Genomic DNA, 14900 nt, shown 5'->3' with positions numbered 1-14900 from the left:
GTGGGATGCTCGGCACCATTGACAATAAGAGAGGGTTCATTTGAGGCCCATTTGCGCAAGTTAAAACCTCCCTTCCCCAAAAGCTCGACGAGCTGATCTCGCAAGCAGGACGCCTCCTCATGGGTGTTGGCACCAGTGAGGACGTCATCAACATAGAAGTCCCTAGTCAGAACTACAGCCGCTAAAGGGTATAGATGACCTTCGTCCTGTGCTAGCTGGTACAAGGATCGAACAGCCAAATGAGATGCACAAGCTGTACCGTAAGTAAGAGTATTGAGGACAAAGGTGTTAATGACAGCCCGTGGATGGTCCCGATGGACAATTTTTTGATAACGAGCGTCAATTGGGTCGACGAGAATTTGCCTATACATCTTTTCGATGTCAGCGGTAAATGCATATATGTGAGACCGAAACCGAGTCAAGATAACAAACAAGTCATCCTGCAGCTTGGGACCAACCATTAAGGTATCATTTAGTGAGATACCGGTTGAAGACTTTGCTGATCCATCGAACACGACACGAATCTTGGTGGTGACATTATCTTGCTTAAACACGGCGTGATGGGGAAGGTAAAAACCGACACTATTGTTCTCGTGCTCCGGGATTATCGACATATGATTGAGATCCTTGTATTCAGCTAAAAACGCTGAATAGTCACGCTGCAGCTCAGGGTTCCTAGAAAACTTGTTTTCTAATATATGGAGACGCCTGAGGGCCGCTGAATAAGATGTACCCAAATTTTTAATTTGGTCGTTGAAAGGTAATTTTACTACATATCTTCCGGAATCATTCCGCGAAGTGTGAAGTTTGTAATGCTCCTCGCAAGCTTCTTCTTCTGGAGAAAGGGCCTTAGACGAGGGCAGTTCTTCAATTTCCCAGAACCGAGTAAGTTTTTGCTGAGACGATGGTGAATGATGGCCGAGATGGCAAACGATGCTTCGAGATGAGGGTTGATTTCTCAATTCCCCTGCTATAATCCACCCCAGCTGTGTTTTTTGTAGCACAGCGTTTGGGTGATTTTTCAGAGATATCTGACCTATGCTCAGAAGCTTATAGAAAAGCTTCACTCCGATCAAAGCGTCTACTGGCGACACCTTGTAGAACTCGGGATCTGCCAGATGAATGTTTTTTGGAATTTCTATGGAAGAAGGATCAATAGTGATAGATGGCATAGCAGCGCTGATTTGAGGCACAATAAGAAATTCGATTGTCTTTTGAAATTTGTTGTGACGAGATTTTATAATTGCTGTAGTAGCCTGGTTCACGGTAGTTAATGTATTATCAAGACCTGAGACTGCGATTGTTACTGGTTTGCAATCTAAATTCAAGAACATTGCGACGCTCTCAGTAATGAAGTGAGCCTGAGAGCCTGCGTCAAGAAAGACTCTGCATGTTTTAGTTTTACCATGCATGTTAACTATATCAATAAGCGCTGTGGCTAGAACAGCTTCCGAAGCAACGCGAGTGTGTAAAGTTAAAGTGGAAGATGCAGCCGCTGTCGACGGTGAAGTTTCAGGAGCTGCTGGCTTGTTGCTGTCGAAATGCAATAGAGTGTGATGTTTCCGATTGCAAGTGCGGCAATTACTAGAGGAACATTGAGTTGATCGATGACCTTTGCGAAGACAGTTATTGCACCAATTACTCGTTTTGGCAATTTCATGACGCTGTTTTGGCGTAAGTGTAAGGAATTCAGGGCAATAGTATATCCAATGATCACCTTCACAATGAAGGCATCTATTTGGCGAAGTAGCAGCCATGTAGACCTTCTGAGGGCGTGAGTCCGCCTTTTGGTAAGCAATCTTACCCCTTTCTCGAGATATATGCGGTTTGACTAACGGTGCTTGATTATGAGATTTAGTACCCTCCAGACGAGCGTGCCGGTTGAGAAATGTGAGCATCTGCGAAAGTGTTGGGTTAGGAATGTCAATGCTGTAATCTTGCCAACGCTCTTGGAGACGCTCGCCAAGCTTTCTTCGAAATACTAAAACTAAAATTGAATTCCACTGATCGATGGGTTCTCCCAACGTCTGAAGAACCCGAATATTTGTTTGGATGCCATCTACGAATTCTCGCATTGAAAATTCTTTCGATATACTAGGTAAGTCTAGTAGTGTACTTATATGGCTATCGCGAATGAATTTTGGATCATCGTATTGCTCTTTAAGTAAATTCCAAGCTATGAGATAGTTTTGAGCCGACAAGTCCATAGATGATATCGCTCGCGCGGCATCTTTGCGTAAACAGCCTTTAAGATAAAATAACTTATGAACAGGCGGGATACTAGGCTCTTCATGGATTAAAGAAGTAAACAAGTTACGGAAATCCAACCATGTATTAATGGATCCATCAAATGTAGGAAGACCAATGGTTGGTAGGTTTGCGCTAAGTTGCGAGCTTGGAATAACAGAAGCAAACTGTTGTTGCTGTGTAATTGATTGCTGAGGCTGATCTGCGCTTACTGACGCAGGGTTGACATTGGATGGTAATGAAACGGTACTAGTGAGTGCTGAATCGACATTAACCTGAGTGTCAGGGTTGGCAATATTGTTAGTTTGACTATCTATAGGAGTTGCTGTGACAGTAGTTTCAAGCAATCGGTTAGATAAAAGGTTCGTAGCAATTGAATAGGTTTCAAAATATAGATCTTCGAATTCATCTCCATACTCGTGATGCTCATCGCTAAGCTCACAGAGCGATTCGAGCTCTGATTGAGCGCTTTCAAATTTTTCGCGAGTTGTTTCAATTTCCTTGTATCTCTTTTCCAGAGCGGGAAAATCCCTAGATGGATCAAATGCTTTAAGAAAATTTGAATACCTGGTTAACGATCGTTTAGCACCTGCGCGTTTGTTTTTCAAGGCTTTGATTTGTTCCGCTGCCATTTTAATACAATTACTGGAATCTTATTATGGTATATAACAATACGGTACGAAGTAGATGCGATAAAGTAAAAAGGAGTTATGGAAAAAGTATATTTCAGGTGGTACCAACTGACTTACCTGCACGCTGAATATGTATCTCCTGATACTGTTGTTGTCCAATTGTAATTGAACTTGACTCGGCAAGATTATGATTGACTATTGGAACCGGGAACTGGTCGGAACTCGTCGGAGTGTCAGCAAATGAATGATGATTGATGAAAATTGCAATAATTTTCTTCAAGTTGTCGATGAACACTGGATGGTTTTTTCGACTCTGATATGTTGCGCGAACCTGCGGCTTTCGATGAATGACTCACAAATGAATATGGATGATCACTGTGCAATTACAGCGAAGTTGCGATGACTAAAGCTTACTGCTTTCCAGATTATAGAAACAACACTGATTATTTTTACACTATCCGGCTCGAAGGACCAATGTTTTGACGTATCGTCCGTATTTAAGTTACACACAAGGCTTGCACTAAGTCTTGTGTCAAATAAAAGGAATGCGAAGATAGCACAGACAAGTGTTTATTTCAACTGTTCTCTACAAAGGTTCAACTTATACTAACTTAATTTTAAATTTACAATATCGAACTGAGATTTGAGCAACTTACTATGGTAGGAGAATAATTCAGGGGTGAAGGCACCTCATTGGGTAGACATTTGAAAAGGCCCACCCCACAGATGAAAAGATTCACAGATGCCAACCTTTTCAGTTGCTACAGCTAGATGGAAATATTCATGAAAGAAATATTACAGAACCAGACTTAATCCTTTGTGTAATATTAGAAAAACCCAAGAGAGCAAATACAATAGGGTCCTTTCATAATTCTACTAATTTCAAATATTTCTCTAGATTTGTGATGGATTACGGAGCAATAGATAAGCTGGCCATTTATAAGCTTTTAAGGATTTTGAGGGATACAATCTTAGGTATAAAATCTAATTAAAATTCAAATGCTTAAGAATTTCGAAGTACTAATCTTACGGCTTGGTATTTTATAACTCAATCCCGTTAAAAGGCGCAATATGATAAAAATAATAAAATGTGAATTTAATAAAAATTGTACTATCAATATAATAATTGAGATGAGACTCAACAATATTCTCTTTCCCGTCTGGATAATTCTTGGGTTGTTGGAACTAAAATCTTATTGGTTTACAATACCGTGTAGAGGAACTTCTTGTGTTCTGCCAAACAATAATGTCCTGTTGTTCTGAGGTTTTTCGATATCAGTCTAATACGTACAAGAGAGGAAATGAAAATATTTGCATCTCTGGTATTTAGATCACTGTCGAAATTTTGTTTATATTCTGCTTGTCCTGACCCATCAAAACCCTACTTACAAATCAAAATCAATTTGTGAAAGGTCTTGGGTGTCTTGCTACTCAAAACTGCGTGCTGAGCATCAAGGAGGCGTGAAGCGGTATGATTGAGAAGAGCTTGCAGTTGTACTTCAGCAGAAGTCTCTGTTACCATAATGCTGTCCTTATTAGGATAACATTCCTTTTTCGCCGCTTGGATCTTCTTATAGGATGGAAATCTCTCCTTATCTTGCTCTCTTATTATATTATATGGTGTCTTGTCAGTTGAGCTTCAACATACATAGCCAGGGCCTCTGCTTCTGTGAGTTGTAGCTTTTTGGGTACACTATTAGACTTGAAAGCCGTTTTAATCTTCTTTCCCCGCGTCGGAGTTGTTTGAGTGACATCCTTCACCACACTTGCTGCTGCAACTTGACCAGAACATCGCAAACTCATATGAGAGGCGAAAGATAATTCTTCAGGCGAGAAAGGTTTTTCTCAGGCACTCGGTTTTTTGGCATTTTGTTTTCTCTGAAGATGCGCTGAAAGTAATTTGAGGTCTACCTGCTTTCTTAGATGAAATGATAAAATTTGGAAAACTTATTGGAGTATTCAGCCAGTTTTCGTTTTTCATAACAAATCTGTCATGAATTCGATTAGATCTCTACCATCTTTTCTTGAAATCCAGGGCAAAGAACGAAATTTTTTATGAAGTGCCGGTAAACCTTGTTTTGGACACTTTGTACGCATTTCGACGAAATTTTTCAAGGCGTTCACTCGCTCTTCTGATTTTGAATAACCAGAACCATTCATTTTATTGAATAATTCCCTTCTAGTTATACATATTTCTGAAGAACCCGCTCCTAGAAACAACAAAAAACGATATTTCTCAAACTGACAATTGGTATTGTTAATTTCAAATTATATTGTCTTCAACCAGAGCAAATAAGTGCAACATTTTTTTTGTTATTATGTGATTACATGCTACAAAGATCATTCGAGAATGATAATTGGAAACATGATTTGCTCTAATTACAACTAAAATCATAATTGAACTTTGAATTATTGGAAAAAATTGATCCTCCTAGTGATTTTGGTAATATTTTCAAAATTGCTTGCATATCAAACAAATTATAATTATGAGTCAATAGACTAACCTGTGTATAAACACTCTATGTCAAAATCAAATTTTTATTAATGCTCAGAGTTCTAACAACACAAATTTACGATGCAATGGTTTGACAACTTACACAGCTGCAAAAATAGCTATCGTCAAATCAAGTTGAACAGAACGCCTGCTAGATCTGAGCTCCAACACGTATTGCCTGCAGACATTCAACTTTACAATCGTGTGTTATTTGACTTCGATTGCTTCTTTTCCTTCATGGAGTTCCTGCCAACAATTGGAATATTTGGCCCCAGTGTGTGGCATTTGGAAGTTTTTTAGAGACGGTTGTTCCAAGTTACTTTCTCACATGAGTGGGAATACAACTTCACTTAGGGGGAATTTGATACGGTATCCGCCTATTGTGGTTCTGCCTGTAAATTTTTTATGCGATTCTTTTGACAATATCATGTGCCGTATCAACTGAAGCGTCTTCTGAAACTAAACAGAAAATCATATTTTATAGAAATCATTTTTATAGAAATTGCGAAAAGTTGAGATTTCAGGAAAAAGCCTTGATTAAATCTTTCAATTTTGTAAATGAAGATTTGGGGGCAATTATTCATCACTGAAATATATATTTCTCCTTAATTTTTTTATACATCTTCCAAAAGGTTTACGTCATGACCTCAATAGAATTACTGAGAAACCTAAATCGATCTTAACGGAGATTGACGAAAAATTAAGCGACAGCGAAAAAACGCAAGAGTCCTGGCTGAGATATTTGACCATGAACAACTTTAAGATTGTAGACATTATTGGTCAATTAAAATCCACTATGATGTGCACACATTGTGGACACTCATCAGTAACCTTCGATCCTTTCTGGGATTTGTCTCTCCCCATAACACAAAAAACTGGCCAATTGAGTTTGTCACAATGCTTGGAGTTCTTCACAAGAGAGAAAACTCTGGATGAAGATGAAAAACCAACGTGTTTGAGGTGCAAGAAAAGAAGAAAATGCACAAAGACCCTATCAACTGTATTTTAGTAATTCATTTAAAAAGATTATCTCCAATGGAAAGTGAATGTTGCCATTGACTTTTCTTTAGAAGGATTACATATGAGCAATTATGCAGCAGACAATGTGGCTCCTTGTCGTTATAATCTATATGCTCTTTCAAATTACAGTGGGACTACTTACAACGGGCATTATACAGCATATTGCAGACACCCTTATAGTGACACGTGGCATGAATACAACGATTCACACGTGTCCACAATTTCACCAAAATCGGTTTGAGTGGGGAGGCATATGTCCACTTTTATGAACAGGCGGGAACGAAGCAGCACTTTCGAGGTGTTTTCTTCCTTTTTCTCTTTCCATTCATTTAGTTTAAATTCTGTTGATTGATTTGTATTTCATGATTCTTATTGGAGAAATTACAATATATTATCATTTAAATAAAAAAAAATCTCCCTAAATAGTTATATGAATCAGAAGAGAATTGGAATAGCAAGTTATTTGAAATGATTCCATTTAATGTTTCAGCCCAAACATCATGCGGCTCTGGATCAATGAATGGAAAAGTAATGTACGAAAGGCTACCAAACATCCAACTGCAAGGTTTTGATGACGATATCGTGAGAGACAGTGCTCCACCGTTTATGGTTTTGGAAAAATGTCAAGATTTGTGTTTGCGTGATAGATCTTCAAACAATATAGTCAGAGCTTGCTCTTCTTTCGATTTTCAACCAGGAAGTCGAATAGCCACGTACGGTGGAGGAACGGATTACGAAGAAAGCACTTGTTATCTCACAGCGGAATCCGCAAGACCGGAGGGTATCGGCAGCCTTATGCTTGTGCCAAATAGCGTTCATTTCACTGAAGTTTGCATTACATGTAAGAGTATTTGACATTATCATTTTGGTTTGGGAAGAATTACTATTAATTTATTTAACACGTTTCGAAATATATTCGATTTGTCTTCAAGGTACTATAAGGAAATTCTCTACAACTATTTGAAACATGTGGGCCTGACTGTATGTATTCTAACTGTTCGATACTAAGGAAATGTTTTGAAAAAGAAGTACACAAAACCTAATTTGACATTCAAAGATATGCATGGATTCAAAAACATCATACTATATTAGATAACTATATAAATAATCCAAATAATAGTAGGTTGCTCATATTTGAACTCACCTAGACAGAATATTAGGCGATGTCTAAAGAAAACAATATGAAGCCATTCAAACCAGAATTTATTCATTCTCTGGAAAAAACCTTTGATATTTAGTTTATAGACACAAAGACTCAATTACGGATACTTTTTGAAGATTTTTTTTGGAGATGAAGCTAGTTTCATAATAACTAGAGTGGTTTCATAAAAAATAATCAGTATTGGGCCACTGAAAATTTCAACTCAGTGCAATTCTGAATGAGACAATAAAAGAACCTTTACTTTTTGGCGGCAACATCATGTCCGCAAATTTCCCACAATTTTGAATGAATGCATTATCGGACTCTATCGATGAACTATTCCGTGCAGGAACAAAAAATTAATATTTGCAGTTGAATGATTGTTGAGTACATGAAATAGACCTTGCAAAGTACAAAAAATCGAAAGTACCTTGATCTGCCTTGCAGAGTTTAGGATAGGATGGAGTAGTAGATCAATGGGAAGGCCACCTAAATCACCTGACCTAATTCCACTCGATTTTTCATGACACTGTCTCAAACAAAATGAATCGAGTGGGACTATGCACAAGAACTCATAAGGCATATGTTTTGAGAGTCATTTCCGCAAAATTATTTTTGACGTAATTATGACAGAGGCCATTTGAAAACCATGTGAAGCCAGTACGGCCATATTGAAAAAAACGCTATTTTTCCAGCTCTGTTACGCCAGCGACGCAAAGTACGAAAATCGCATTTACAAACTGCCAAAATTAGGTACTTTGTAGGTGCTTTTTAGGTACCGAAGTCAAAAATTAGGTGCTCTGTAACTTACACCACAACTCAATACTCAAAGATGCGTTGCTAGCATTATGTAATGCTAATTAATAAACAAAAGCTTCCAACAGATCTAAGAATCAGGTGTCTCGAAAACCAGGGCGAATGCTCAATCAGGTATAAACTAAGCGTGGTAATAAAGTGCTAATTAGGGCTTGCAAGAAATTGAGATGAAAACGACCGTGGATAAGCGGAAAAAATTCGGGATACCTGATTTGAGAAAAAAATTTAACAATATACAATGAAGTCTTGAAATGTTCGTAAACTCATACATATACAATCAAAATAAAGTGATAATCAAGTGCTTACTAGATATTTATTGTAAACCTAGATTTCATAATCTAGGTTTACAATATGGGGCTCATGGACCTGAAAACTACCATGACTGATTCGAATTTACTTTAGATAAATTCAATACAAAATTATCAATTTCATAAATTGAGAAAAATGAGAAAATATTGTCAGTTGAGCAAGTTGCAATAACTGAATCAACAATATGTCAAAATGAACATCTCATTACTGCTGCAAGGGATCGGTATTTTTAAGTTTTTTTCACTAATTATAATTTTAAAAAAGTTCTATTGCACAAATTGATTGAGAAAAATGTAATTGAATTTTGAGTTTTGCAAAAGGAATTGAAAAAATTGAAAAAAATTGATACTTCAGTTTTAATATACAGAGTCATTCCCAAAGTATGCACCTTATGGGAAACTTATTTATTAAGAGTTTTCCGATAAAATGTTATTCCTGATAAAAGTTTGTGCATCCCCTAAAACTAAACACGTACCAACAAAATACAGTAAAACACACGTAATATAGGGGAGCCTTCAAAAATTTGATTTTGATACTGGAGTAAAGTACGCTTCTTTTGATATGTTTTGGGATATGTTGGGATATGTTTTTCAAAAAGTTGTTCAGCATTGAAAAATACGTCTAGATTTGAAGTCATGGCCATCCAAGCGAAGTTTTATTTTTTTACCCATTTTTTTTAAATGGGGACTACGAAAGAAATATTGCTAAAACGATAATTTTTTTTGAAGAGTAAAATAAATTTCGAAGTTTTTGGTGCTAAGTTATTTTTATTTTATGTTAACACCGAGAATTACTCAGAATTATACTGTATTGTAACAAAAACTCAGTATTCTTCAACATCAAATAACAAAACATCAAAATAAAATAGGTATTTAGGAACAAACTCATTGATTTTCTGCATATGGTGCATATGGTGCACAAAAATTTTAATTCAATTTTTTCCAATCAATTAGTGTGATAGAACTATTTTTAGATTATAATTGATGAAAATTGGTACTGCAAGGCCAAATGGGGGTATAGTTTGAGATACGCCCTTATGACTTTAGAAACGCGATGTACAATAGTACAATATGATAAATAATTCAAGTAATTTCTGTATTGTTAATTATTTCGTACTTTCGTAGGAAATAATTCGTTAATTATTCGTTAATTATTTAATACTTTCTCGACGACTTATTATTTTCGAAAATTCAATTGCTTGTTATCAAATAATTTTAAATCTTGGGTACAAATTTATATTGGATTAATCAACTGGACTATTGTAGCATTTTATTCAACTTCAAATGTTCGTTCGTACACAAAATGAACTACCACTGATAAAAAAGTTTCACCAACTTCTCTGACATATATGATGACGTAGGATTCTTCACATCATATTAAATTATTAAAATTGAGGAGCACAAACTAACTGCTTGAGGAATCTATTGTATAACGAAACACGTGTCGCGGTTTTTGTAAAACCCTTCATAGTGAAAACCATGCTGTATTAATAAGTTTTTTTCTTGATCTCATTCATTGAGGAACGTACTATAAGAACTCAGTACATCTGTCATGGTGGTTTTCAGGTCCTTGAGCCCCATAGGCATTATAGAATTTAGGTTTACTATGAATATCTAGTGAGCACTTTATTAGCACTTTATTTTAATCGTCTATGTATAAGTTTACGAGGATTTCAAGACTTTATTGCATATTGTTAGCTTTTTTCCAGATTTTTTTTCGCTTATTCACGGTTGTTTTCATCTTAATTTCTTGCAAGCACCTAATTAGCACTTTATTACCACGCTTAGTTTATACCTGATTGAGCATTCGTCCTGGTTTTCGAGAGACCTGATTCTTAGATCTGTTGTTTAGCGAAATTGAAGCTTTTGTTTATTAATCAGCATTAAATAATGCTAGTAACGCAACTTTGAGTATTGAGTTGCGGTGTAAGTTACAGAGCACCCAATTTTTGATTTCGGTACCTAGAAAGCACCTAAAAGTACCTAATTTTGGCATTTTGTAAATGCGATTTCCATACTTTGCGTCGCTGGCGTAACAGAGCTTTGTTTTTCGATTTTCGATATTGAAAATCAATAGAAGTTGACTTTGTAAACGAAAACTCGTGTTCTAGCTGATGACCAGAAAAATCAATCGGTTAAAAAATATATGTCTTATATGGCTTCTTCCATATCAAATGGGACTCACTATAAAAAAGCTAACTAATGGTTATTCGGGCATTCAAAAAAAATCTCTATCGTACACTTTATTGAAAGTTGTATTATCTCACTCAAAAATAATATTGCCTACTGGAGCTGAGAAATTTGTTTTTGTTTTAACTTCTTTCGAGTTTCAGTAGTCAGTTTTATGATATTCCATGTTTGATTCACATAGTATGTTCGGTATTGGTTACGTTTTCTTCAGTAAATCGTATTCAATATCACTTGGGGAGACTTTTTGTTTGATAGGAAAAAAGCCTTTACCAGCCGTCTCCGAATTTTCCAAGCAATTTTCTAAGTCAACACTGAAACGAGTCTCAGAAAATTACTTGATATGAACTTCTTTATATGGAAATATTGAAGTCATTGTATTCTATTTTATGAAATGAAATTTAGTCTTAGGTCGAAACCTTGAAATATTTCAACAATTTTGTATTGCTTGTTATCAAGTATATTCTTATCTAAAAAGATCCCACTCAGTAAATCAGAAGAAGTTTAGATAATAGTAATACCACTATTCTTTCATTACCTCCATTGTGAGATATATTGATATAGTAAAAGAAAATAATAACATCAATTATTATTATTGTTTATGAATCAGTCAATACTATCACAATTTAATTCGAAAACGTGAAATAATGAGCAATTCATGAAGTTATGATTCGTTTGAATTGTTTCGAATTACATACAGAAAATAATAAAAATAAATTACTCCAATTTTCAATTTTGGGAAAAGATTCAATTCGAAAAAGTAGAAGTGATACGTGATGATATGAAAAAAATCGTAACCGGAACCAATTCTTTAATATGATTGATAACATGAAACATGATAAAATAAATAACTTGCAAAGTGAATGACTCAAAATATGATGAAAGTATCGTTATGGAATGGTACATTTTAACAGAGTTTACAGTGCCATTGAATATAAATGAATGAGTAAATTGAGCGAAGTGACGATAAGCTCATTCATCAAGTTAGGTCGGTACCAGTTATCCATTGGCTCGATTTCTCATATCTCTCTCCGAAGTGTGATTTTCATTGAACTCATATTTTGCATTATCAAACTTTGCTGTAACCACAATAATAGATCAACCCAAGTAGATAAACAAGAATACAATATTATTAACTGACCCGTTACTTGATGAAAATTATCAACATGGTAACCAAAACAATTTTTCCACTCATAACTTCACTGAACATGCGTATCGCTACACAGTAGCTTCTTCAGTCGAACTGGTGTATCAAACTATTTCACAATTTATTTTATAATAACAGTAGCTACAAAACATAATTGAACAATATTGGTAATTCTTAGTTAAAAGATATATTTTAACACGAAGTAAATACCATAAAATATTAATTGTAAGCAAAATGTATTCAATAAGTAGTTGAAGAAGAATAATTCTTGATTCTGAATTTCTTCCTCAGCAGAGATCCTTGCTAAAATCCCTAGAAATCAATAAACTAAAACAATCAAATTTACCAATAAACTGTTAGTATTAAATGTTAGCGTTGTGTAAATTGTGAAATATTGTTTTCATCCTACCCATTTAACCCACAGTGTTTGGTTGTTACTCTTTCTTAATCAAAATCTACAGAGCTTCTAGAAATCCAAAGGACAGTCAAGAATTTGGAATAACCCGGAATTAAGGAAATTACATGTAAGGACTCCGATGCATATTATGGACAGACTAAAAGATTTTTCAAAATGAGACATTAGGAACACTTAGCACACCCAAATTATGAAAGACCAGAAAAATCAGCAGTAATCCATCAAATTTGCAACAAAACCAGTCCATAGACTTTAGTTCATTATGATTAGTTAGAGAATTTAACAACAACAGAGAGTGTATACATAAGTAAACATAATAATATTATGAATAACGATGGTGAACCAATACCTATACGATATAGACCCACTCACTTTAGACCTAACCTAACCTAACAACATGGCTTGTTGAAATAATATTTTAATTATCAGATTCACCTGACTATTACATAGGGCCACATTATTAAATTATTTTAAGACAATTGAGATGCAGGAACCTAGCAGAGGTGTCTATGGTATAAATAAGGATAACGTTGTATGTTTATTCAGTTTGATCTTCCTCTTGAAGATGATCACTTGGTTATCGAAGTGTTAAAATAACGGTTTGGTGTTGGGATAAAACTCCAGTACCTAATATTCATTACTACACCAAAGATTTCAAACAGTACATCACAAGTACATTATGTTGTTATTGATTCAAAAATATAATGTTCCATTCAGCACACGTAAGCTCTGCAATAACAATAACATTTTGGAGTTTCCAATGTCGAACACTGAAAAGAAGATAATAAACTTCAAATTAAATCAAATCAACTTATTATATTACATATTTTATATAATAAAGAAACTCACAGCGTGATTTTTCTACTTCATAAAAACATAATTATTTCAAGAAATATTCAAGTTACTTAATATATTATTGTTCCTACGCCTTTCCTAATGAATTTTGTATATTGATGGTTTGATTTAATCTAAAGTTCAATTCCTTCTTTTCAGTGTTTGTTAATAAAAGTCTGTACTCAAAAATGTTTTTCCACTAATAATTCATTATTCATTCTTCAGTCATCGCTGGTCAGTTTCCTCAGTTTATTCAGTCCATTGTTGTAAGATGGGTGCCTTCAACATTATTTTGAGCACCAACAACTAACTCTAAGCTTTTCCTAACCATAACCCTGAGATTGCTAGATTCCATTGACATCGATAGATAGTTTAGATTGTTTAGAACATTGAAGGAAAATTGGTGGGTAACTGGCTAGATTCGAAGGGATTGGGTCTATTTGTTCTTTCAACTTACACTTTAGTGTGAGATTTTATACTAACGTACATAAACGTTCGATAAAGCTGTTTGTTGTATAACGAAATATGTATTGCAATTTTGTAAACTGTCTAGTGAGGTTATAGATTTTCATCGAGTATCGGCCAATTCCATCACATATGGATTGTGTCTAATAGACATTCCAAACCGTGTATTGTGACTTATACATGACTTTTATATACATTTATATATATATATATATATATATATATATATATATATATATATATATATATATATATATATATATATATAGCTGCGTAAACGCAAGCGAAACATAAGTGGAACCACCTATTGGTGTGACACCCAAGTCAACTTGCCAACACTGACATTAAATCATTTTTTAAATATGATTTCGTCTAGTTTTCGCCCTTGAGTATATTTCGTATTCATACTGAATTTCATTTACATTTGATAATTTAACCTAACTGAAAAACAATATTTTCTTTAGCGAATAGACCCGAAAGGGAATGCCCAAACAGGAGATACATTTTTGAAAGACATCCCCGCAAGAAACTGAAACTGCCCGCACCCGACATAAAAGAAATGACTGCATCCAATAGAACGGAGTGTGAAGATAAATGTCTCAATGAATTCAGCTTTGTTTGCCGGTCTGCCACTTTTGACTCTAACATGCGGACTTGCACTTTGAGCAGGTTCACTCGAAGGACACATCCGGAGCTTCTCGTTGACAATCCTGATTCTGATTACTTGGAAAACACTTGTCTCAATGGTAAGGTCATAGTGTTGATTCTGAATATTCTGGAAACAATAATTTACAAAAATGTAATAATTTTCATAAAAAAAGTTTTTACTTTCTTGTAATATAGATAGTTTCCTATGATATTCATCTTCGAATGTTCACAATAGGTAAAATACATGAACGTGTGAAAATTATTTTACTTGAGTGTTTATAAAAATACACACATACTGAGTACAAATAAAAAAAAATGAAAAGGGTGGAAAAGGACCCATTCACGTTTCTGAATTCCATCCATTCTATCAAGAAACTATACCATCAAATATTCTTAATCACTTCAACGTACCCAAATTTTTTTTGTTTCATTTTTCAAGTGATGGGTTGAATGAATCATCTTGTCCTGACAGTTGAAATTTTCTTGCAATACTCATTCATTTTTCAAATTCTTATGAACATTATTCTCAATCTATGCAATGAATGA

At 34.9% G+C, this 14900-nt stretch overlaps 1 protein-coding gene across 3 annotated transcripts in view; it reads left to right on the top strand.

Annotated features, from left to right (window-relative positions):
• The window catches only part of nompA (no mechanoreceptor potential A), a 91150-nt gene that overhangs the window by 41931 nt on the left and 34319 nt on the right, over positions 1-14900 (top strand). For all 3 annotated transcript variants that reach the window (XM_074178453.1, XM_074178454.1, XM_074178451.1), the window contains exons 3-4: positions 6884-7234; positions 14171-14452. In XM_074178453.1, coding sequence (XP_074034554.1) covers positions 6884-7234; positions 14171-14452 — 633 coding nt within the window. The remainder of the gene's footprint in view (positions 1-6883; positions 7235-14170; positions 14453-14900) is intronic.

This window comes from Leptinotarsa decemlineata, unplaced genomic scaffold, assembly GCF_025532065.1.
Source record: "Leptinotarsa decemlineata unplaced genomic scaffold, Ldec_3_MD MMD2_tig00003798_RagTag_RagTag, whole genome shotgun sequence".
In the NCBI taxonomy this organism is placed as follows: Eukaryota; Metazoa; Arthropoda; class Insecta; order Coleoptera; family Chrysomelidae; genus Leptinotarsa; species Leptinotarsa decemlineata.
The sequence above is the reverse complement of the archived record's forward strand: the minus strand, read 5'-3'. Positions and strand labels throughout refer to the sequence as shown.